We start from the raw sequence: 24,520 nt of genomic DNA on the forward strand, positions 1-24,520 counted from the left end.
TGTTTCTAGCTCTCTATCCCTCTCCCTTCCTCTCTGTAAAAAAATCAATTATATATATATATATATATATATATATATATATATATATATATATATATATATTTTTTTTTTTTTTTTTTTTTTTTAAAGAAAGAAAGTGCCTCCTCATAATAAAGCAAAATCTGTTTCCACTTAACCTCCACCTTCACGTCCTCCCTCTGGTTGTCGTGTGACAATCTATACTATGTGTATATGTGATTGTCTTCTGGGTATTTGAGGACAATAGCCATGCCTTTCTGAAGTGCTGCTCCCTTCCAGAACACTAGTCTAGTCTCTCTAATCCACCCTCGTGTAAGACTAGGTGTAACTCACAGTGCATGTGTGTCACACCCCATTTGTAGCAAATCCGTAACAGACATCATTACTCAGACACAGTTCTCTAGTTCAGTCAGTCCCAGGCTTCCTCATGCAATGCTGCTCCATGTGGCCACACCCCGTTAGTAGAGGAGGCATCTCATTGTAGCTTCTGTACTTTACTGTGAGTTTCTGAGGACAAGGATTACTCACCCTGTGTCCTCAGTGCCTGCCCAGTGCCCAGTGTATGGCTTCTCCTCTGTAAAAAGCACTTGTCATAATGGGATGGATTTGAAACTTCTCCCCATATGGACTGCCCTCTTCTCATCAGGCTCCAATTTGGCAATGTCCATTTCCAGAGTCACCAACAGTAGCCACATGATCCAGAGTTTGGTGGAGGCTGCCCCCTCCCTGGCCTGAACCTTTTTCTGTAGCACGGTCTCAGACCATGTGTCTTTGGTCCTCAAGAGTTGCAAAGGCATTTTCCCACACATGCTGCCTTCTATTGTAATTGTCTTACTTGGGGTTCCAAACCCAGGATCTTAGTATAAGCTCTGAGGATGAGACCCTGTCCCTTCCTATGTATTTGTCCCCAGCCCTGGCATCAAGGCACTCAACATTGCCTGTGCTGACCTGAACTGAACTCATGGTTTTCCCCATTCAATTCTGTACTGTTCATTTCATCCCATCTCTGCCCAGGGTTCTTGGCTCCTGATTCTGTCACCCGATATGCCACCTGTCACTCTAGACCCAGTGAATGAGCCTGTTAACACCATCTTTCTATTCTGGGATACGCTTGGTCATTCAGAATGATGAAAGGAGCCAGCAATCAGGGTGTGCGGGATCTGGCAGTGTCTGGCTTTGCACACTGGACATAGGGGCCTGTGGCAGCTTGTAAAAAGCCAGGCTTTTGTGATCCATCGCCAAGGTTTGACACAGCCCTTCAGAAGTGAGGGTGGTTTTATGAGGCTCTTCTCTTAGTACTTCCCAAGCTCCTGGAACCATAGGGCTTTTGAAAGGCAGCAACAAGGTCCACATGTTAGAACCAATAGAAGCCAAATAGTACTTTTAAAGCCAGATCTTGCATTCTCACTCCCCAGGCCCCTTCCCAATACCTCATTAGTTCACACAGGGGCTGTATATGTCAAGTTTTGCATTAGACTGGAGCCATAGCAGCTTGTAGCAACTCTGGCCGTCTTCTCCAATTCATCAGCACCCACTACTAGTAGTTATAGCTGTAATGCAGGGGTCCTCAAACTTTTTAAAGTGGGGGCCAGATCACGGTCCCTCAGAGAGCTGGAGGGCCGGACTATATGAACTACTAATTCCTACTGTAACACCTCGGCTGCGCTCACTGCCCAAAAAACCTGGCGGGCCGGATCAGACTCCTCTGCGGGCCGCATGTGGCCCGCGGGCCGTAGTTTGAAGACCCCTGCTGTAATGTATGAGAAAAATCATGATTCAATAACCACAGTTTAGAAACTGCTATCTCTTAAGCTTGGACCCCCAGAGTTGCTGGTAATAAGGTGTCCTGGGGGGTAGGACAGGGGCCCCTGAGGAGATGGGTCTCTAAGGATAAATAAGACAATGGTTGTGGCAGATTCCAACACAAAATGGGTGAGGGGTAAATGTTGCCTGGCAGGTTGCAGTAGTAGTGATTTTTGAGAAACAGAATGCTATTTGGGGACTAGAGAGGGCAGGACTCTCAAGGGCCTTCCTGACCTCTGAAGTCAGACTGGGAACCTGACAGCAATTCCTTCCTCATTGGGGGAAGTGGGGGGGCCACAGGGCACAGACAGGGAACATACCCACACTCAGAACCCCAGGCAAGGGTCCCGGCTCTGCCACCTGATCCTTGGGGATTTGCCTTTCAGATCCTTGGTTTTCTTGTTTGTACTATGAGGAGGTCAAATTAGTCTAGTAGATCTCAAAATATCATGTAGTAATTAATTCTGTATGGATTTAAAAAGGGAAAATGGTGCTGCTCCCAGGGACCTGGAGTTAAAAATCCTTCCCCAGGCCCTTGGAGGGCTTCCAGAACCTGGCTTGAAAATCACTGAAATTACAATCTCCTAGGACCATTCCTCTAGCCCTGGAATTTGGAAGCTCCACATCCTTACTTTGATCTCAGATGCCTGGTCTCCTGTAGATTTAAACTGTGACATCCATCCAAGGCCAACTGTGTGACCTGGGAAAAGTGCCTCACCTCTCTGAACTTTACTTAGAGGTTGTAGTGAGACTTCTCCAAGCTGGGGATGTCCTAGGTGACTGGGAAACCCATGTCAGGGGTTTTGGTGTTTCTGGTAAGAAGATGTCTGGGACCACCCATCTGAAGAAGGGCCTGGGGAAGGGGCAGTGGGCAGCCAAGGTCACAGGCAGGACCGAGCACCTTTCTCTTCCATGTGCTCAGGTTCTGGTCCAGGCAGTACCAGGCCTCTGCCCCAATGGCCAGCAGAGACAGAGGCTTACATCATCTAACTCGTTCAGAGAAATATCATCAAACCCAGGGATAGGGGTTCATAGTAGCCCTGACTAGAGAACTGGCCTGGCCAAGATCCTGCTAGGTAGCACCTAACTCTAACCCTGGGCAGGGTGATGAAGTAGTAGCTAACAGCAGCTGGCTCTGAGTCAGAAAGATTGAGCTCAAATCCTTTTTTGTGACCTCAGGCTAGTCACTTCTCTTTGAGCTCCACTTTTCTCCTCTTTGAAATGGAAGTGATAAGCCTAGTGAAGAGTTGATGAGCTAACATAATTAAAGCATTTAATGCAAGGTCAGTTCATTAATTAAAGCACTTAATTCAAGGTCAGTTCATGGCCAGTCCTCAGTCAGGAATAATGCTCTGAAGCTTGTGAAGTCTTTTGATGAGCAGCTCCCCTTCCTCTTGAGAACCACCTGACCTGAACCATAGGGTTCATCTGGGGAGCACTGCATATCCCTTCCTATAGCCCCTCTGGCTTGACCATGTCAGGACAAAAACCCTCACCCGCTTAACCCCAACTGGGGTGTGAACCATGCTTCTGAAGAGTTGCTGTCTCTAGAGGGTCAGAGAATGTGGCCATGGCAACCTAGCAAGTCCCTCTTGGGCAGCTGCTCCAGGGCCCTGGGGGATGGTCATCTGTGCTCCAGAGTGGGCTCTCCTGCCAACCAGAAGGGGCTTTCTCTGCTTTCACCCAACTGGACTTGGACACCACCAGAAGCGCCTCCTGACTGCCTCAATTTCAAGGTTCCCAAGGGTCTCCTGCCTTTCCAAGGAAGAGGCTCTTATAGACAGGCTTTCTGGGAGAAGGGGGAGAGGGGCTAGATCCTCAGAAGGAGCAAGAAGGTTTGAGGGCAGCTGCTCCAGCAGTCACATGTGTATGCCACAGGCCATAGTAGGTGACAAGCATGAATCTGCACAATATTTTTTAAAACTTTGAATTAACTAACTCCATTTTAAAATTCAGAGGTTTATTTTTGTAAGTCCAAAATTCTGGCTTTTTGCCCACATTTGGTAGTTGTAACAATGCTGGACCCACATCTCTACATGGCACCAGAAGAGGTTAGATGCCTGGTCTCCTGTAGACATTTAAACTGTGACCTCCATCCAAGGCCATTCCAGTTAGCTTGCAGCTGTGGGAACTAAGGCTCAGAAAGGATCAGGCTATGTGTCAGGTAGTCAGATACACAGCCCACCATGGCCAGTGTTGAGTTTAAAACCTTGCAATGTGGCCTCACAAAGCAGAGCTTTTGTACACTGCCACTCATCTATAAAACATCAGTGATAAATATCTACCCTCCTAGGCCTATGTCTGGAGAAAGTAGCACCTGGCCAGGACTCACTCAGTAATGATGCTTTTAGATCTGTTCATATGATATGCCTTACCTGGAAAATGTTGCTGGAAGCACTGCTTACTTTCTCTTTCTGCCAACTTTCAGAAATGGTTATTTTTCAAACAACTTCTGATGCTCAATGGTTAGGATTTGTTCACCAGAACTGACCAGCAGACCCTGAGTGACGGATGAATGATTACTCTGACACAGGTTTGCTGTGAAATAGAGAGCTAAAGGACTGCCTGGCTAGAGGAACCAGAAAGCCCCGTTCGCCTGCCTCTTCAGGCTTTTGTTGTAACAGCAGTTTGGGATAAAATTTATCTTTTAGATATAACCTGTAGGGTAAGTAATCTTGGGAGGACACATGCATCTGCACTGTCCTTTAAGCAAGGATATCTAAAGATTAAGCATAAAGATACCAGTAAACACTCAAAGGTCATTCTGTACATATACAGACTTATTTGAAAAGGCCAAGGAGTAATTAGGGGCAGTCACCTTCACCCAACTCCCCTTGGTTGGAATTTCCTCCTTGCGAACTTTCCAACCAAGTCTCGTGCTTCTCTACATTTGTTGAGTTCTCATTCTCACAGTCTCACTACCCAACTTTAAGCAGCATTGCTCAAAGCTCTAACTCCCACCAGATTGAGCTCAGCAATATATTGGGTCTGGTGCTAAGAACGGATCCTAATGTTATGTGATAGTTAAGGTCTCCAAGGATGGGGACCTGTATTGAGATACTCAGGATCCCTGTCTGGTAGGCAAGAGAGGCAAAAGACAAGTGAACCAATCAGTTGATCAGTATTTGAGTAAAACAAACAGTTTTCAGAGAAAGCATAACAGTTTTAGATATGGTGGTCAGCGAGCCCCTCATTTGAGTATGTGACATCTGAGCTGAGACTTGAAATCACAATGAGAATAAGCAACATTGTCTCTGAGACACACATACAGTCTGATTGGAGGAAGAGTTGAGCAACTCTAGTTAAAATTGGGCATGAGATCATTAGAATGAGAGCTCAACAAACCCTAAGCACTGAGCATCACAAGTTGTTGGAAAAACAACCATTTCTTAAAGGTGGCAGAGAGAAAATAAGCATGCAATAATGGTGGGAGGGGAGGCGGGGGGAGTAATTACTACTAACAGAGAATAACAGGTACAAAGGTCCTGAGGTAGATGCGTGTTTGGAGTATTTGAGGAATAGCAAGAGGCTGGTGAGGCTGGAATGGAATGAGCGAAGGGAAAGTGCAGGAACTGATGCTGGAGAAGGAGGGCAGGAGTCAGATCCTATTGTAGGCCGAGGTAGGCAATATGGAGTCTCTTAATTGTGAAGTAGAGAGCCTCTGAAAAGATTTAGAAAGGGGAGGAATTTTTATTTTAAAAAATTCCTCCGACTGCTGTTTGGAGAGTGATTATGGGTGGGTAGGGCCACAAGCAAACCAATGAGGCCAGGGGGTAGAAAGTGGAAGCCTAGACCAGTCTGGTAGGGATGATGTGCTCTTGTCTGGGAGGAGGAGGAAGAGGGAGTGCAAATTCCCAGGGCTCTGGAGTATGTAACTGGGTGCATGGTGTCCCTCTTGGAGAGCAAGGCCATTGTGGGGGGTGAGAGGATTCAGATTCCTGCTGGACATGCTCGGCTTGCCATGGCCTTAGTGCTTCACCCCGAGCTGCCTAGTGCACTGAGCTATTGAAATAGGAAGTAATACAACCTCCCAGCTACTGTCAGGACTGCATGCTGTAAAATCCTCTTGACTGCAGGCTAGTTTAGGGGGACTTTATGAGGGATTCTGGGTGCAGAAGGAAAAGGCCTCTGTTTTCATTGCCCAGGTAGCTCCAGGAGGCCACAGGCCTCATCTGAGAGGAGGCAACCCTCTCAGGCCTCCTTGCCTCTGTCCCTATCTTCCCTTCACCAGCTTTGCCAAGTTGTGCCCTGCTCAAATCTGTCTTCCTGTGTCTTGGGCTATACTGCCCTGCTCCTTTGCTCAAAGAGGATCCCCTTGCCTGAAAGCACTGCCTTTTCTTGTCACTCAGTGTCTCTCCTTCCAGACCTAGTCAACTTTAATGTCTTCCAAAAAGGCTGTCCCAATGAGTGATAATTCTTTCCTTGATCCAGAAGCCATGGTAACATGAGTTACAGGGACCCACCCCATGATTACAAAGCATCAGCAGCAGCAGCATCTGTTATCTCCTTGGTTCCAACTCACTCACAGCATATTGGGTATCTCACCCCATTTGCTGAGTGAAACAGTTAACATACCCGAGGCTGCTGCCTTCATGTGACCCTCACTTGAGTTAATGCAATGGGTGGGGTATAAGGTAGTGGTCAGCCTTCAGGCAACCTGAGTTCAGTCCCCAGCCCCAATACTGCCAAGGCTGGGAGACGAGCCAGGGCGAATTGCTCCACTTCTCTGAACCTCACCTTAAAGTGGGGTAATGACAGACCTGCTTCTCACATATACCCACTTGGAGGATTCAGTTGGCCAAAGTTCAGTCAATTCTCATTAATCATGGAAGTTATGTTCATAAAGTCTCAGAAACAGAGATAGCAAATATTGAACTCCTAGGGGAAGTGTAGGAACCTGAAAGCCTTGATTGATTTTCACACCACGTAACCTTGTTTTGTGTGTGTTTCTGTTTAAAGGCATTTGTTTAACGTGTTGTTGATTTATTAACATTAAGCTCAGCCAACAGCACTATAACTCATGCCTGAACAAAGCTTATCTACTACATATATTTTCTCCATAAGGCACATCACAGCCTTCTTCTACTTAGGAACACTAGACAGCACTTCAGCATTACACTTGGGGGATTTTAAACAGAAATCACTCACCCCCTCCCCCAAAAAACGGGCACAAAAATGTGAAAAACACAGCACTAAAGAGACAAGAAAAAGAACACTTGCTTATAACTTTAAGTTAACTGTTAAGGCACAGTGAGAGATGCAACTTCCAGAATGACAAAGTGAGAACATGGGCTGCCAACAGGAAAGGGGCTCTGAGAAGGCAGTCTGTCCCTGATCCTGAACTAGCTAACTGAATTCTCCCAGCTTCCCCTGCTTTGGGGGAAGAAGCAAAGGGGAGGAGGGAGGAATTTGAAGATGGGTGGGAGTCTTCAGTTCTGTTTGTACCACATACAGATGAGTTGCTGGATTTAACTGTGTGGTTTGACAGGTTATGTAATGAGAGGGCATGAGATCTTATAGGTCCTCAGCCTTCCTCTGAAAAGCCTATTCCTAAGGTTGGCAGAGGGAGTGAAAAGAGTTTAGGGCGTTCTGGCCCTGAGTCTAGCTCTGTCCCTTCATGTGGGACCTTGAGTGAGCCTCATTGCCTCTTCTAAAAGGCCTGCTGTCATGGCTCCCACAGTCTGCGGTCCCCTGCATCCGTTCCTATTCTAGACCTCTTATTCAGTCCTCTGCCCAGCTTGGCCCTCTGGGAAACAGCAAGCACAAGAGCTATGCTGGGCTCAGGACTACACTAGTAAGTCCATCTTGGCCTTCAAGGCACGTGCAAGGGACTAGCTTCCTGGGTTTGCTGTGTCCTCCAGATCTCTCAGGAGATGGAGTCATAGCCACTCTTCTGAACATCTGAAGCTCTGTTTAGCCATCTTATACACCTTAATATTAAAAAACAAAATGCAAAACAAATTTATTCTGACATAATAAATAGGGTTTGCTGATAAAATATTGGGGTGGAGGCAGAAATGAGACAAAAGGACTCATTAGAAGCAAGAACTTGTACAATGTGGGGCAGGGAGTGTGGGCTGGATGTCTATGGCCAGGACAGGCTGCATGGAGGAGGCGTCATACACTGGCTTCTATCTGAACCTCAGCATGGGGGATTGGCATGGCCACGATGGGGGCAGGGAAGCATGTGGCTCCTGGAAGTGGTGGTTCAGCGTACACATGCTGCTGTGGCTCAGCAATGTTTCACTCAGGATCTTTGAAAATATGCACAAGTATGAACAACAAATACGTAACTCTCAACAAGTGAATCTAGTAACCAAGGGAATTAAAAAATCTGATGAACAATATTAACTGGTGAATAGAATACAATCAGAGGTATGGAAGGGGAGTGAACTGACGATTCTCAGGGAAAAGGGGAGTGGGGGTGCGGGAAGAGACTGAACAAAAACTGTGCACCTATGAATGAGGACAATGGGGGATGGGGAAAGGACAGAGGGTGGGGTGGGAACCTGGTGGAGGGGAGCAATTAAGGGGGGGAAGAGGAACACATCTGTAATAATCTGAACAATAAAGATTTATTTAAAAAAAGAAAAAGAAAATATGCACAAAGACCAGCTGGAGGAGATGGTCACACTAAAGGGATGCTCACCTCTAGGCTTCCAAGGCAAATCTGAGTCAGAGTGAATGGACAGAGTTGGACCTATGTGCCACGGGGTTAATGGTGGCGTATCCAATGTCTCTCTGGGGCAGGAAGGGCCACAGTCACAGTCTGGCCAAGTCCAGCATCTTGGGTCTCTGGGGCACTTGCTTCCCTCTAAAGCTTAATTGGCAAATGTTGATTGTGCACTTTCTGGGCTGGACACTGGTCCACTGACACACACAGGACACACTCTCCGTTGGAATCATGGCCACAGTCCTGAGTGCTCCAGCTAATCACAGAGAGAGGAAAGGCGCAGACTCTGCCTGAGCCAGGAAGAACTGAGGGTGAAGAACTGGTTAAAGTATGAGAATCAGGGAGGACATGAAAAGGAATTCTGGCAGAAACAAGTGCATGTGCAAAGGCTTGGGTGCATGAAGAGTGAGGTGTGTTTGGGAAGGTGCATTTGGCTCTCTGATTCTGCAAGAAGCATGCTGGGGAGTGGGAGGACAGGAGATGAAACTCACAGATAGGTGAGTAGGACCAAACCAAAATGGTCCAAATTGGGGAGGGGAGTTATAACCTTGGATACCAAAGTGTTGGGAGCTTTCACTATAATTAAATAACTGTGACTTTTAGGAACCAGATACGGGGTTTGTATCAATGATGAGATTAATTTTATTATCCAACAAATATATATTGAGAGCATTCTGTACTGAAGTATTACCCTTGGCTTGAGATAAGACTTGCTGTGCCAAGACAGACAAGAGTTCCCCCAACCGTTCCAGGCCTATAACCATCAAGCAAATCCCTAAATGAGCTAAGACAAATGTGATAGGTGCACTGATGGATATCCTGAGTGATATGAAAGTAGAGGGCAATCAGAGGAGGCCTCTCTGAGGATGTGACATTTGAAACGTGAGGAGGTGAAAGCAGCTTTCCAGACAGAAAGAACAACATGTATAAAGTTGGGAGGAAGTGTAATGGGTATGAGAAACACAGTGGCTGGAGTGTGTTGTTGGAAGGGGCTGGGGAGGCGATGGCCTGTGTAACTAACATTTCACACATGTGAATGAGAGGTGTCCTATTGCAGTCAGGTCCCATCCCCCTCCCCTGGGAGGACAGTGCTCAGAGCCAGGGGATGTCTACCACCCAGGGAGCCCATGAGGCCCCAAAATCCTCTGTTAGTCACACTGCCTATCTGGCTGGGACCTGAGCCCCAAGAGACAGAGAATCCAAGATAAGTTCACTTTTCCTCTTATCGCATCTGGCCATCTGGCCTGGCCTCTCTTCTGTCTGAGTGGCTACCTCAGCCAGGGCTCAGGGCCTCTGAGAATACATCAGAAAGACTCTGGGCCTAGATAACCCTGAGAGTGAGATTAAAATGTTAGTCCTCATTCAGTCCAGACCCCAGACTGTGGGCAACCCATTGTCTCCTGGGGTGGGGGGTTGCCTCTTCCACAGATCCCTAAACACAAATCAATTCCTAAAATCCTCAGTGAGTCCTGGCTTCAGCACTCTGCTCTCAATGTCCAGCTCTTAGGGGAAACTGCCCCTCAACTGATCAGAAAACCATCCCAGCCTCCCTACCAGTGTCTGGGGAGTGGTAAAATTTTGGCTCCTACCCCTGTAGTAGAAACCAGTAGGAGCTATGCCAGCCCTGGACCTGTCTGAGCCTTAACCCCTGTGATACAGCCTGTGTAATCACTATGCATATCTTTAGTCTTTTGTAATTTCACCAAATGTGCAAGTTCATGTATCCACAGTCAAGATACAACAGTTCCATCAATTAACACACACAAGGATTCCTCTTGTCACCTTCTTATAACCACACTTACATCCCCACCTCTTGTCCCTCTCCCCCTACCGTCCCCACCACCACCAATTCATTCCCTATCTATATAATTAGGTGCTATCAAGAATTTTTAAATATGCTTTTATAGCTTTCAGAGAGGAAGGGAGATGGAAAGAGAGAAACATCAATGATGAGAAAGAAGCATTGATTGGCTGCCTTCTGCACGCCCCACACTGGGGATTGAGCCTGCAACACAGGCATGTTCCCTGACTGGGAGTCGAACCATGACCTCCTGGTTCATAGGTTGATACTCAGCCACTGAGCCAGGCAATTTCAATAATTTTTTTTAAATAAAAGTATACAGTATGTAGCTTTCTGAGATTGCTTTTTTCATTCGGCATTATTCACTTGTTGCTTATATCATTTATTTTTAGTTCATTTATTTTTAATGCTGAATAGTATTCCATAGTCTGGATGTACCAATTTCTTACTGTTATTTACCCACTGAAGGACATCTAAGTTGTTTCCAGTTTTTGGTGATTACAAATAAAGCTGCCATGAACATTTAGGTTTTTATGAACACTCTATCATTCTATGGAATAAATGCCCCAGAGTAAGTTGCTGAGTTGTACAGTAATTGCATGTTTAGTTTTAAAAGAAACTGCCAAACCATTTTCCAGGGTGATTATATCATTTTACATTTCCATTAGCAATATGTGTGATTCAGTTTCTCTGCATCGTCACAAGCATTTGCTGTTGTCGCTGTTTATTTTAGCCATCGTTAGATTAGTTTAGTGATCATCCATAGTGACAGGTGGAGAGATTTTGTGTCTTGTCCATAGCCCCTGTGGCACCTAGGCCTCGTTTTGTGGGTTTCCATTGGGCCTTTGCCCTCTCCATAATTGGTAGCTCCTTGAAGTTAGGCTTAACCTCACTCATCGGGCTCCTGTTCCCCGCCTGGCCTGGACCCATGGAGAGGCTTGTTCTAGTCCTCATGGGAAAAAGGCAGTTTGAGTTAAGATGCTGAGAAAAACCACTGTATCGGACTCAGCCCCTCACAGCAAGTAGCTCCTTCTGTTTGAAAAACACCTTCCAGCCCAGCCAGTCTGGCTCAGTGGCTGAGTGTCAACCCCTGAACCAAGAGATCACCCATGCTATTCCTGATTAGGGCACATGCTCAGGTTACAGGTTCGATCCCCAGTAGGGGGCGTGGCAGGAGGCAGCTGATTGATGTTTCTCATAGGTGCTTCAATCTCTTCTCTCTCTCCCTCTCTCAAAAACCACCACCACACACACACATATAAAAAGAAAAGCACCTTTCAAAAAGTTCAGCATTAAGAAGCCATCTGTAGGCCTCTGGTGTTCTGTGCCCCTGCCGTGAGCCAGACCTAGGACACACTGGGAGTGGGATTCAAAGATTACCTCAACTCCCCCTCATGGCAGGTCCTGGTTCCCTGAATCTTGACTGGTGTATAGGTTTTCACATAAGAGGAGGAGGTGGGATGGGAATGGCAAGATAGGAAAGGGTTAGCTGGGCCCTGAGGGATGTGTTGGTCTTTGCTCAGGCATAGATGGGGCATCCAAGTAGAACAGGGGTAGAGGGAAGGTAGAGTAGAAGGAAAGGAGCAGTGGCAGGGAGCAGTAGGTCTCTCAGTGAGTCTGAGGAAAGCAAAGTTAACCATTCCTTACCTGTCTTGACCTTCACTCTGTTGTCACAGCCTCTGGCTCCATGAATTTCACCTCCTAGCCCAGAGGTCAGCAAACTGTGGCTCGCAAACCACATGTGGCTTGCGAGCCGCAGTTTGCCGCTTGTTGACTAATGAGTTTGCCGACCACTGCATAAGGCATTACCCTTACCCAGAAGTTTGACTTCAGGTTAAAGACATTAGTACATTATTAAAATGTTTTTTTTAAGTGTTTTCCCTTAAGGCAGTGGTCAGCAAACTCATAGTCAACAGAGCCGCAAACTGCTGCTCGTGAGCCACAGTTTGCTCACCACTGTCCTAGCCCATTCCATGGCTAGATAATACCGTTGTGTGTGACTGTAAGGTGGAGGGTATCTTTGGTCCAGGTTGGCTTCCCCCACTAGACTTGGCCTTGGCGCCTAGCATGAGGGTGGCCAGAGCCTGTCTGTCTTGGTCATTGCTGTGTCTAATCCTCATTCTCCTGCTCCAGAAATCCTTGCTGAGGGAACTGCTGAGGCCAGGGCGAGGGCCAGGTCAGGTAGGGCTTCAGACTTGAAAGGGGCTTGAGAGAGTTGGGGGCCTCACCTTTTCCCTTGCCCTCCTCTCATCCATCTGCAGGTTCATCATGCCTAGTAGCGTATAAGAAGACCCCACCACCGGTCCCTCCACGAACCACATCAAAGCCGTTCATCTCAGTCACGGTCCAGAGCAGTACTGAGTCTGCCCAGGATACCTACCTGGACAGCCAGGACCACAAGAGTGAGGTGACGAGCCAGTCGGGCCTGAGCAACTCGTCGGACAGCCTGGACAGCAGTACTCGACCACCCAGTGTGACACGGGGTGGAATCACCTCAGCCTCTGAGGCCCTGGAACCACCCCCAAAATATGCAACTCTGAAGAGTGAACAAGGGATACTGACCAGCTCCGAATCCCATCCTGAGGCCATCCCCAAAAGGAAACTGTCATCTATAGGAATACAAGTAGGGGCCCCTTTTGCACTCTGTGTCCTCAGCTCGCTCTGTGCACCTGTCTGCGTGTAATTACATCTGGTGAAGGCCCACTACCTCTCCTGGGTGAAAGTGGCTTATCTGTGTATTTGGGGGGAATCTAGTCACAAGTGACCAAACCAAATTCCACCCTTAGCCATACCTTCCTTGAGTTTGCCCACACATACTGCAAAGTCTGCAACCGTGGGTACCTGTCCTTGCTCCTCCAATGGGTCATCCCAGTGAATGTAGTTACACTCAGCCAGTCATCTCCTGTCTACTGTTTGTCCACTGTCTGTCCACTCCACCTTTTCCCCTGCCAGCCAATGTGTGGGAGGCGGGACTGGCCTAACAGTTCTCTAATCCAAGGTCAACTCGGGTGCGGAGGCCACAGTCCCACTTGGCAGTGGGAGCAGCATGGAGTGTAGACATGGATGGGCCAGGGGCTCAGGACCCAGGGCCCTTGAGCCACGGGGGTTACTCAAGGGGAACTTTGCCCAGAGCCCTCTTGGAACTTGGGGACAGGTAGGTGGCTCAAGGCACCAGGCCCACATCAGATTGAGAAGTGTGATGCCGTTCTAGATGCCTCCATCGATGGGAAAGGATTCAGGGATATAGCTTTCTAGGACCAAGTGGCAGAGCCAGGTCTGCTCACTGGTCTGCTCACTAGAAGCCCAGCTCACTGTGCACCCTCGGCCATGACGACACACAGCAGGGCAGGGTGCTTCACTGCACCTCCTGCATGCACCGAGTACCAGTACTCTGTTTCTGTTAGCAGAGCTGGGGAAAGCTGAACCCTGCTTTGCAGTTTTCAAGAGTTGCTTTAAATCCAGATGGAGAGGATTCTCCTTGCTCTGGCTAGACCTCCATACTAAAGTGGAGCGCACTCAGCAGAAAAGGAGGCAGTCAAGAAGATGAAGGTGGTGTACATTGTGGCTTAGGGTTGGGTGGGATCTCGATTTCCCCAGCCGCCCCTGAGCAGGGACATGGCCAAGTGAAAGACAAAGCACTAGAATGCCGAAGGAATGTGGTACACAAAGGGGGACTGAATGGACCAAACAAGGCTCACTGAGCAATTTCTTGCACTTGACTGAAATTTTCCCCCCAAGAGGCAGCTCTGGACTTCAGTTTCTCCACATACATAAGGAAAGAGTTGGCCAGGAGACACGCCTGTTTTCTGGGCTCCTTCATGAGGGATCCAGCCTCTGCCCTGTACAGTGCTCCAGCAGGGATTCCCAGGAACACAGAAAGTAGCCTCTTCTCTGATCATTAGTCTTTGAGTAGCCCTGCCCTCTCCCGGCCAAACCAGATGCTCTCACCTTTCTGGAAGGTCTGAGGAGCGTTAGGCTCATCCTTGACTCCTTTATCCAGTACACACAGGGATAAGGACTATTTAGTTCTTGGGCCCATCCTGGGCTTCCCCTTCCCAGATTCACCTCTACCCCCATGCTCTTGTCCAGTGATGCTGCATTTCCTGAGCTTGCTTTTGCTGAAGGAGAAGTGTGGCCACATCCCATGGTGAGAGGGAGCCTGGTACTCAGTCCCCGGCCCCAGAAAGCCTCCCTGGCCCCTGCTTCTTCCATAAAGCCAAGAGACTGGAGGCCCCCCATTTCCCAGGATAGCCCTTTTGTGCCTCAAGCCCTGGGTCAAGTGTGGGTTCTCCCTCCCTCATGACAATCCTGGAAGGGCTAGCCTGGCTACTCCATGGCCACACCTTTGTCCCAGAAAAGAAAGGCAGGCCTAGAGCATCATCGTTGCTGCGTTTCCTTCTACTTTACAGGAATAGACAGACTGCTAGCTTTGCTCTTGCCCTGGCCCTTCTCACTGCTTCCCAGGCAGACCAGTGCTGAAGGTAACCTCAGCCAAGTATGAGTGAGGCCCAGGAATGGCATCTCAGAGTCCAGGGACCTTGCCATCTTTCCCATTGGTGGCCATTTTCAAACCCAGAACTGCTGTCCAAGGTTTGCCCCTAATACAAGTACCTCCAGCCCGTCCTTCAGCTGCAGGGATGGGGAACTGAACACTGTTCCTCTAGACAGCCCCATCTTCAACTACACCAGATAACGGCTGTGGCTTTGTGTGTGTGTGTGTGTGTGTGTGTGTGTGTGTTCTCTTTCGTCCTTTTTCTCTCTCTCTCTCTCTCTCTCTCTGATGCGTGTAAAGGAGAGGACTAGAAGGAACGGTTCCCACTTCTCGGAGGACAACGGACCCAAAGCGATCGATGTGATGGCACCCTCCTCAGAGTAGGGAAAGCCAGTCATCTCCACCCCATCCCCTTCCTGCCCGCCTCCGCGCGAATGAGCAGTGCCCGGCTTAATCTGGCCCAGCCTTGGGCCCACGTGCAGTGTCCGCATGCCTCGTGTTCGTCTGTCCAAACGTCCGTTTGCGTCGTCCCACTAATGTGAATTTCAGCATCAAGTGTGGTGTTTGTTTTTTATTTTTGTCTTTGTCTCCGTGCCGTTGCTGTCCTTGTCCTTCAATAAGGTTGACTGCATTCAGCCAGTGCCAAAAGAGGAGCCCAGTCTCGCTACCAAATTCCAGTCCATCGGGGTTCAGGTAGAGGACGACTGGCGGTAAGTCGTACGGAGGTGGTGGCTGCTTCTCCCCTCTCCTCTTCCTCTGCTCTCGCCTCCCCTGTGCCTTCTCCTCCTGCTCTCTCTAAACCATTTCTCCTTGCTGAATTTCTAATAACCAAGCTGGGTTTGGGGTGTGGGCTGTGGCCCAGGAATGGGAGGCCGGGCAGGCAGGTGGGTGGGCAAATGAGCAGTTGCTCTGTGAGATGAGTCAGCCCGCAGGGGGCCACGGCTGGGCTGAGATGTGAGCTACCCTAATGTTGGTGGTCTTCCTGGCCCCACTGCAGCAAACAGACAACCTTATGACCTTGTCCGTGTGTGTATATGCGTGTGGGTGTGGGTATGGGAGGGGCCAGGGCTGAGCAGAGAATGAGATGGGGGCTGTGGGACCCGCTTCAGGCGCATGGTGAGCAGATGATGCATCCGTTTCTCTGTCTCCCTTGTGTCCGGGTTGGGGTGGCCTCTGATCTCTGGCACTCTTGGTGACTCTCATCTCTTCCTGTCCCCACCCCACTCCACCCCCCACCCACAGAAGCAGCGCCCCCTCTCACAGCATGTCCTCCCGACGGGACACCGATTCAGATACCCAGGATGCCAATGACTCAAGCTGTAAGTCATCTGAGAGGAGCCTCCCAGACTGTACCCCACACTCCAACTCCAACTCCATCAACATCGATGCCGGCCCTCGGCAGGCCCCCAAGATTGCCCAGATCAAGCGCAACCTCTCCTATGGAGACAACAGCGACCCTGCCCTAGAGGCATCGTCACTTCCCCCACCTGACCCCTGGCTTGAGACCTCCTCCAGCTCCCCGGCAGAGCCAACACAGTCAGGGACCTGCCGCCGAGATGGCTACTGGTTCCTGAAGCTACTGCAGGCAGAAACGGAGCGGCTGGAAGGCTGGTGCTGTCAGATGGACAAGGAGACCAAAGAGAACAACCTCTCTGAAGAAGGTAGGTGCTACAGGACATTGATCTGGGGTGAGGGGAGAAGGGATGGACAGTTAGTTCTCCAGCTTCTGACAGCCTCAAGCCTCCTATTGGGATGGGTCTTCAGGTTCTCTTCTTGCATCAATTGTGAGCTCATCTCTTTTTTTCTTTTTTCTTTTTTTTTTTTTTTTCCCATCTACCCATCTCCCTAGCCATATCTTTTTCCAAAAAAGATGTATGGCCATAGCTGCCATTTGAGTAGGCTGTGAAGGCAGCCACGTCTGGGTTTGAATCCTAGCTCTTTCCTTACTAGTGAAGTGACCTTGTTCAGGTTACTCTGAGCCTTGGTTTCCTTGTGTTATGCAGAGCTAATCCTACTCTCTAGCTATATAAGCACATTGTGAGGATTGAATGTAAAGGACCAAACAGAGTGCTACTGTACCATAATTAAGCCTTCCGCAGCTCTGTATTGAGCACCTACTGTTGCCAACCACAAAGGATCTGTGGGCCTCAATAGGGTTCGAGGAGCTATGAATCAGTGAGATAGAAGTCATCTACTTTTCCGCTGAAACCGGTTTGGCTCAGTGGTAGAGCTTCGGTCTGCAGACTGAAAGGTCCCAGGTTCGATTCCAGTTAGGGGCATGTACGTTGGTTGCAGGCACATTCCCAGGAGGGGGTGTGCAAGAGGCAGCTGATCAATGTTTCTCTCTCATCAAAGTTTCTAGCTCTCTATCTCTCTCCCTTCCTCTCTGTAAAAAATCAATAAAATATATAAAAAATAAAAGTATCAGCATTGTTTGAAATAGTTATTCCCAACCCTGTCTTAAAGAGAAAACTTAGTTTAAAAAAAAAAAAAAAAATGGAAGTCATCTACTTTTCCACATACGTTTCTAACTATACCATGCCTATTTCAAAATATTGCCCTGAGAAATTAGTTCAGGAGAACTAGAAATATGTAGGGAGCCTAAATTCACAGATGAGTGATATATAGGATGGTGGTTTGGAGGCAGGCTCCTGTGGGAAGCTCCAGGCCACAGAGCCAGGAACCATTCCTGTATTGGCCTGGTTCAGCCAAGGCTCCAGTCTTCCACTAGCCCCTTCCGCAGAAAGTACAAGACCAGGTCTGCAGGGTATCCAGAGGGTCGGAGCCAGCATCTCACCGACTCCTGATAGGATGGGGCCTGAAGAAGCACCCTCTGATCACTCAGAGGAGTGCTTCGGAGTCACAGTTTTCACTGTCCTCTAGGCCAGTTCCCATTTTTTTTTTCTTTTTTAACTAAAGCATTAGCATTCTTTAATGTTTGTATTGATTTTTAGAAAGAGAAGTAGGAAGAGAGATAGAGATAAAAACATAGATGAGATACATCGATTGGCTGCCACCAGCACGCTCCCCAACTGGGGGTCCAGCCTGCAAGTCAGGCATGTGAGTTGAACCAATGACCTCTTGGTTGAGCCACATCAGCTGGGCCAGTTCCCCAGTGTGTGTGTGCAGGGAACTGTTGTGAGATATATACCTATTACTTTTTACAATAGTATTTTAAAAATTGGAATGGAAGCAAGGATCAGTGAGAATACTAAAAGGCTAACAAGCCATCCAACTCACTGCCCTACCTTAGCTTATCCACTCTCAGCCTCATCAGCTGCATATTCTGTATTTATATTTTTTTTAATTTATATTTTTTGTTAATTTAATAAATCTTTATTGCTCAGATTATTATAATTGTTTCTCCTTCCCCCCCCCCCATAGCTCCCTTCCACCCTCTGCCCTTACCTTCCCCCCATTGTCCTCATCCATAGGTGTACAATTTTAGTCCAGTCTCTTCCTGCACCCCCCACACCTTTTTCCTCCTGATAATTATCAACCCACTCCCTTTCTTTGCTCCTGATTCACCAGTTTATTCTGTTCCTCAGATTTTTAATACACTTGATTTTTAGATTCACTTGATATTTTTGTATTTGTTGATCATAATTTTTATCTACTTTTTTCTTCTACTTCCTCTTCTTAAAGAATACCTTTCAGCATTTCATATAATAGCTGTTTGGTGGTGATGAACTCCTTTAGCTTTTTCTTATCTGTTAAGCTCTTTATCTGCCCTTCAATTCTGAATGATAGCTTTATTGGGTAGACTACCGTAATCTTGGTTGTGGTTCTTGATATTCATCACTTTGAATATTTCTTTCCACTCCCTTCTGGCTTGCATAGCTTCAGTTGAGAAATCAGCTGACAATCGTATGGGTGCTCCCTTATAGGTAACTAACTGTTTTTCTCTTGCTGCTTGTAAGATTCTCTTTGTCTTTTGCCCTTGGCATTTTAATTATGATGTGTCTTGGTGTGTTCCTCTTTGGATTCCATTTGTTTGGGGTTCTTTGTGCTTCCTGTACTTGTAAGTCTATTTCTTTCACCAGGTGGGGGAAGTTTTCAGTCATTATTTCTTCAAGTAGGTTTTCAGTATCTTGCTCTCTCTCTTCTTCTGGCACCACCATAATTCTGATGTTGGTATGCTTGAAGTTATCCCAGAGACTTCTTACACTATCCTTAACTTTCTGGATTCTTTTCTCTTTCTGCTTCTCCAGAGGCATGTTCTTTGCCTCTTTGTATTCCAAATCTTTGACTTGATTCTTGCGTTCCTCTAGTCTGCTGTTATGTTTTTGTATAATATTTTTTATTTCAGTCAGTGTATGTTTAATTTCTAGTTGGTCCTTTTTCATATCCTTGAGGGTCTCGTTAAATTTATCAGCCTTTTCTAGAAATTCTTGAAAAATCTTATAACTGTGGTTTTGAACTCTATATCCAGTAGTTTGTTCTCCATTTCTTTCGTTTGTGATCAGTTTCCTTGTCTCCTCATTTTCGCTGTATGGCCCGGTGGATCAGCCTCCCCAGTTACCTGAGGTAGACACTCTTGGTGCTCCCCTTTGTGGACTGTGTGTACAGGCTTGTTGTAGTTAAATCTTGATTGTTGTTGGTATCACTGGGAGGAATTGACCTCCAGGCCAACCTGGCTGTGAGTATCAGCTGTGTCTATGCTAGGATACCTTCTGTATTGGAGCACATTTCTTTTTTTAATGTGATTACCTTTTATTTCAACTCTAAAATTCACTATCATTATATATTTATTTCCTGCTAAAATAGATGAGTATTTAGCTCTGTCACCCCCACCTCCTGTCCTACCCTCCATATATATATTATATTTGGGTTAAATAACAACCAATATTTCTGTTTACTATGACCATGTAAATATTGTTCACTGCAGAGCCAAATAATAGATTATGGTTTACTTTCTCTTTTTTTTCTTTTTTTAAATATATTTATTGATTTCAGAGAGGAAGGGAGAGGAAGAGATAGAAACATCAATGATGAGAGAGAGTCATTGATCGGCTGCCTCTTGCACACCCCACAATGGGGATCAAGCCCACAACCCAGGCATGTACCCTTGGCTGGAATCAAACCTAGGACCCTTCAGTTTGCAGCCGGTGCTCTATCCACTGAGCCAAACCAGCTAGGGCTATTTATTTCTTTTATTATTTCTAGAATGAATAGTTGCTCCATCTTTCTTATATACTTTATTTTCTAAACTTATTTGTAATTTTTTCACATGCTCCACCAGATCTGCCAACCCTCCAGATATGCACACATGATTTCCTGTTTTCCCTACTGCCCTCTTCTATCCTCTGCTCTGGTCTGGCCAGGCTGCTTTCTGGGACTGCTGCCTAGCTGCTGTCCAGTTACTTCCCTTCTGGTCTTCGGACTGCCCTTGGCCACTTTCCCATGATGGACACTATGCTTTTTGGACCACATGTTCTTTTGCTTTCTTGGCATCTATCAGTCCCTCATCTTACTAGAGCACACCTTCAACTGGAGGTAAATTTTTGGAAACTGCCACGTCTTTAATTCAGACCTCATACAGTTTGCTGGGTGTAGAGTTGAAAGTAATAAATAAAAATTATATATATATATAAATTTATATATATATACATAGGTAGAAAATAGTTTTCCCTCAGAATCATAAGGGCTATATGTAATGTGTTAGTTTTCATTATTTGTAATGAAAAGTTTGGTGCCAGTCCTTTGTATTTTATCATCTTGAAAACTATTAGGATCTTTTTTTTATTTATCTTGTGAAACTTCTCAATGATGTTCTATGGAATGGATCTTTGTGCCAGTAACAAGGCCATTTCTATGTGGGAACTCAGGTTAGGGGTAGGGGAGGCCAGGTGAAGGTCAGGTGGGGGGTGGGGGGAGAGGAAGGAGACATATGTACTACTCTTTGTAATACTTTAAGCAATAAAATAAAATAAATTTTTTTTTAAGTCAGAGATATCAACACTGACCTCACTATGCTGTTGAATGGATGCCCACTACCACCTACCTCTTGTTACACAAGAAAAACACCCTAATTTGTTTAAACCACTATTTTCTGGTCTCCTTAACCCATAGCTCAATTTAATTCTTAACTGACACAGGAACTTAAAGAACAAGATGAGATAATTTGAGTCAATGGACTCCCATGTGTCTTTAGGCAAATTAGGTTTAGAGTAACTATTAGGGAGGACTTCTAGGTGCCAAGATAATGGTCTGAATCTCCCAACATATCCCTGCCTTCCTCCCCCCCCCCCCCCCCCCAACAAACAATGTTGGCAACAACAACGACAAATCAAATAAAACTCCATCAAATCCAGGTCTTCAGCATGAAAACAGAGAATGTCCAGATTTCACATTAACTGGAAATAGAAAACCACTCCAGCCAGTGGCCTCCCGTACTGTGACGCAAGCCTCCGGGGAAACAGGCTGGGAAACTGCAGAGTAGAGAGAAGGGGGAGCTGGTGGTGAACTTAAGATTTCAAATCACTACCAGAAAGATAAAATCCACCCCAAGTTGTGACCCATAAAAACTGTGAGATAATCTTTTAATAAAAATAAAAAAGAACCCAACTGAATGAGAGTTTTTAGAAGGTCAACTGTGTGCTGCTGATGCAGAGGGCATCACTGCAGAGTCAGAAAGTGGCAGAGGCTGAGGAGGTGTGAGGAGAAACCGGAAAGGGTCCTCTGAAGAGTGCAGGGGCACTGAGGGAAGGTTGCAGAGGGAGGACTGGAGTGGGGCAGGGTTAAAACTGGAGAGATTAATCTTTCCTTTCCCTTTGACTGCTTTTTAAGATTTCCTCTTTGTCTTTGGTTTTACTGTAAATAAGTGTGGATTTGTTTTGGAGCCATTTCTGGAAAATTTTAAATCATGATCTCTCTGAATATTTTTCTTCCATTCTCTCTATTCTCTTCTTTTAGAATGCTCATATTCTTTCTCTCTCTTCCATGCCTCTCAATCACTTTCTTTTTTATAGTTTCTCTTTAATACGTGTAACTTTTATTTCTTAAAAAATAAGGTGCCCAAGTGCAGTCTTATGGTTAGGAATTCAAGACTCTATTTTAGACCAAGCCAGGCACATCCTGCCATCTACAGAAGGGGGAGGGGGTATCCTTTTATTTTCAGCAGCTTAGCTTTTCATTTAATCAAACAGTTTAAGTCTTGTGTACCTTGGCCTACCTGGTTTTCAGCAAGGGTTACTCTGCTGCTCGTAGCGTAGCCCTTGTTTCTGTGATGACCTGATTTTCTCTTGTACTAGTTCTAGAGCTCATGTTTTATCTCTGTTGTCTTGCATCTGTTGGGAACACCTCAATCTCTGCTTTGAACTTCTGTTGTCACATACTTACAACTAAACGTCATACTTTCCATCTACTCCCTGGCAACCATTTTCTGGTGAATGTTCATTTGCCACTTGCTGTTCCTATAATACCTCTGTTTAGCTCCTGTGTTGGTTCCTTTTCAGTTACTAATTTCTTAATGAGCTCTTGTCATTAGCTCATTATAGGAGGGCTGCTTACCATGCAAAGACCTCCCCTCCCTGGGTGCTGAACCAGGTTCAGGAAAGTCCCTGCTGCAGTCCGCATCCCCTTTCATTTTAAAGAAGAGATCATTGGCCTCACCTCTCAAGGTGTGCTTTTGGAGAACTCCAAACTGTCACCTGTATCTGAGGCCTTCAGCCCCAAGACCTGTCCGCGTGGCTACCAGTGCGTGGTCAGTGTGGCACAGTTCACACTGTGCTTCAGGTCCTAGCAGATATGATTTGCATTTCCACTGCTTGTTTACTCTGTTTTGCTTTTCAGGGATTTCTGAAAGGAATGGGAGGGAGTATTTCTTTATGCCACCACTTTAAAATTAAAGGCACACTAAAAGATCAACCTGTAATCCTGGCTAGCTCTTTGTTTGGGAGTCTGTTTGCTTATATCTTTTTAAGACTTGTACATTTATGTTCATAATGAAAGTGATCTGTTCTTGGCATGTCCTATCTGCTGTCAGGGCTCCTGAAACTAGGTGTGTCACTTTCTGTCTTTACTTACTCTTGGAAGAGTGTGAATATAAGACAGGGTTTACTGTTCCTTGAAGGTTTTGTAAAACCTCATCTGTGAAACTACATAGGCCTGGTTTCCTTTCCTGGCAAGAGTAAGTTCCACTTTACTGTGTTTTCTGTTTCACTTTTTTTTTTTTTAACTAATAAAAAAAAATTATATTTACTTAGAAGCATTCAGAATGTCAATAAAACAGCTACAACTTTTTTTGCAATTAGAGTGGTATTCAGTTAACAGGACAACAATTATTTTGTATAAGCTGCATCAGAGACAACTGAAGATGAAAAAACTACCATCCCATATATAACTAATTTGTGCTGTACACTAACAAGAACCTGCTTTAAATTTCCATGCCAATTTACACTCCCCATACTGTACCAGGCAAGGTTAGTAGCTATTGAAAATACCACCAGGACAAGGCTATCTAAAGATACATTCTACAGTGTGTTAATTATACAAAAAAAGACACTGTACAGTTTAAAAACAAATCTTACACAGCCTTACATTTCAGTTTTTTTTCTTTAAAAGGAGTGAGTTGTGTACAGTGGGGTTAAATGCTTTATAGACAAGAGAAAAAAAACTGCGCTAGAATCAGTTTATTCATCATCATCTTCATTTTCATCTTCCTCCTCATTTTCTTCCTCTTCCTTCTTTTTCTTGCTTTTTTCAGCCTTGACAACTCCCTTTTTGGCAGCATCAGGCTTTCCTTTAGCTCGGGAGGCAGCAATATCCTTTTCATATTTCTCCTTCAGCTTAGCAGACTTCTTTTCATAAGGCTGCTTGTCATCTGCAGCAGTGTGATTCCATCTCTCTCCCAGCTTCTTTGCAACATCACCAATGGATAGGCCATTGATTTTTGGGCGATACTCAGGATAAAACAAGAAAAAGGCCGAAGGAGGCCTCTTGGGTGCATTGGGATCCTTGAATTTCTTTTTTGTTTCCCCTTTAGGGGGAATATAAGTTTTCATTTCTCATAACGAGCCTTGTCCTCCTTTGCCATGTCTTCAAATTCCTTTCTCCTTAGCAGTCCTGGTCTTCCACCTCTCTGAGCACTTCTTAGGAAACTGAGTTGACTGAAGCATCTGGGTGCTGCTGCTTGTGTTCCTCCCGGCAAGTTTGCACAAAGAAAGCATACGATGACATTTTGCCTCTCGGCTCCTGAGGGTCTCCTTTGCCCATGTTTAATTCCTTTCCCTCAGCGGGCACAGTCACCCAGTGCCCGCCGGCACGCACTTGCCCCGGCACTGTCTCTTTCGAGCTCAATGTACTGCAGTCTGCTTCGCTTTTTAAAAATAGTTATTGACCTAATCAGATTTTCTATTTCTTCTTGAGTCTATGAGAATGATTTACATTTTTCTGGAAAATTTTTCCACTTAAACTGTTTCAAATTTATTGCCATAAAATGGAGTTCGTTTATATGTATTGTTTGCATTTTTCACAGAATGGATTAACATATAAAATAAACACCAACTGACATCTATAATAATAAAAGTATAATATACTAATTAGACCCGATGACTTTCCAGATGAAGCCGAGGGCCAAGCCCCTTACACGAATTTCATGCATCGAGCCTGTAGTCACTGACTAATGACTGGTATCCCAAGGTGGAGAAGGGAGATGGAAGCCATGACCCTGATCTGCCTTCCACCCAGGAAACCTGTGCTTGGCTCAGTCGGTCTATTCTACCTTCTCTTT

General features: G+C 46.1%; 1 protein-coding gene, 1 long non-coding RNA gene and 1 pseudogene across 9 annotated transcripts in view; 2 read left to right on the forward strand and 1 right to left on the reverse strand.

Moving 5' to 3' along the window:
- Positions 1 to 24,520, forward strand: part of DLGAP4 (DLG associated protein 4) — a 178,360-nt gene that overhangs the window by 150,175 nt on the left and 3,665 nt on the right. For 5 of the 7 annotated variants that reach the window (XM_084888640.1, XM_084888644.1, XM_084888645.1 and 2 more), the window contains 3 exons: positions 12,557 to 12,918; positions 15,409 to 15,497; positions 16,030 to 16,448. In XM_084888640.1, the coding sequence (XP_084744766.1) occupies positions 12,557 to 12,918; positions 15,409 to 15,497; positions 16,030 to 16,448 (870 nt within the window). Of the gene's footprint in view, positions 1 to 12,556; positions 12,919 to 15,087; positions 15,168 to 15,408; positions 15,498 to 16,029; positions 16,449 to 24,520 lie in introns of all 7 variants that reach the window. The other 2 variants (XM_084888641.1, XM_084888643.1) reach the window with 1 other exon arrangement.
- Positions 132 to 6,973, forward strand: LOC311624957. Its single transcript, XR_014795415.1, has 2 exons — positions 132 to 1,561; positions 1,762 to 6,973. It is a non-coding gene; the product is annotated as an uncharacterized lncRNA (long non-coding RNA).
- Positions 20,682 to 24,517, reverse strand: LOC311624947 (high mobility group protein B1-like; annotated as a pseudogene). The gene has a single exon. The product of its transcript is annotated as a high mobility group protein B1-like (transcript).

This window comes from Pipistrellus hanaki (genome assembly GCF_964339955.1).
Source record: "Pipistrellus hanaki genome assembly, chromosome: 6".
NCBI lineage: Eukaryota > Metazoa > Chordata > Mammalia > Chiroptera > Vespertilionidae > Pipistrellus > Pipistrellus hanaki.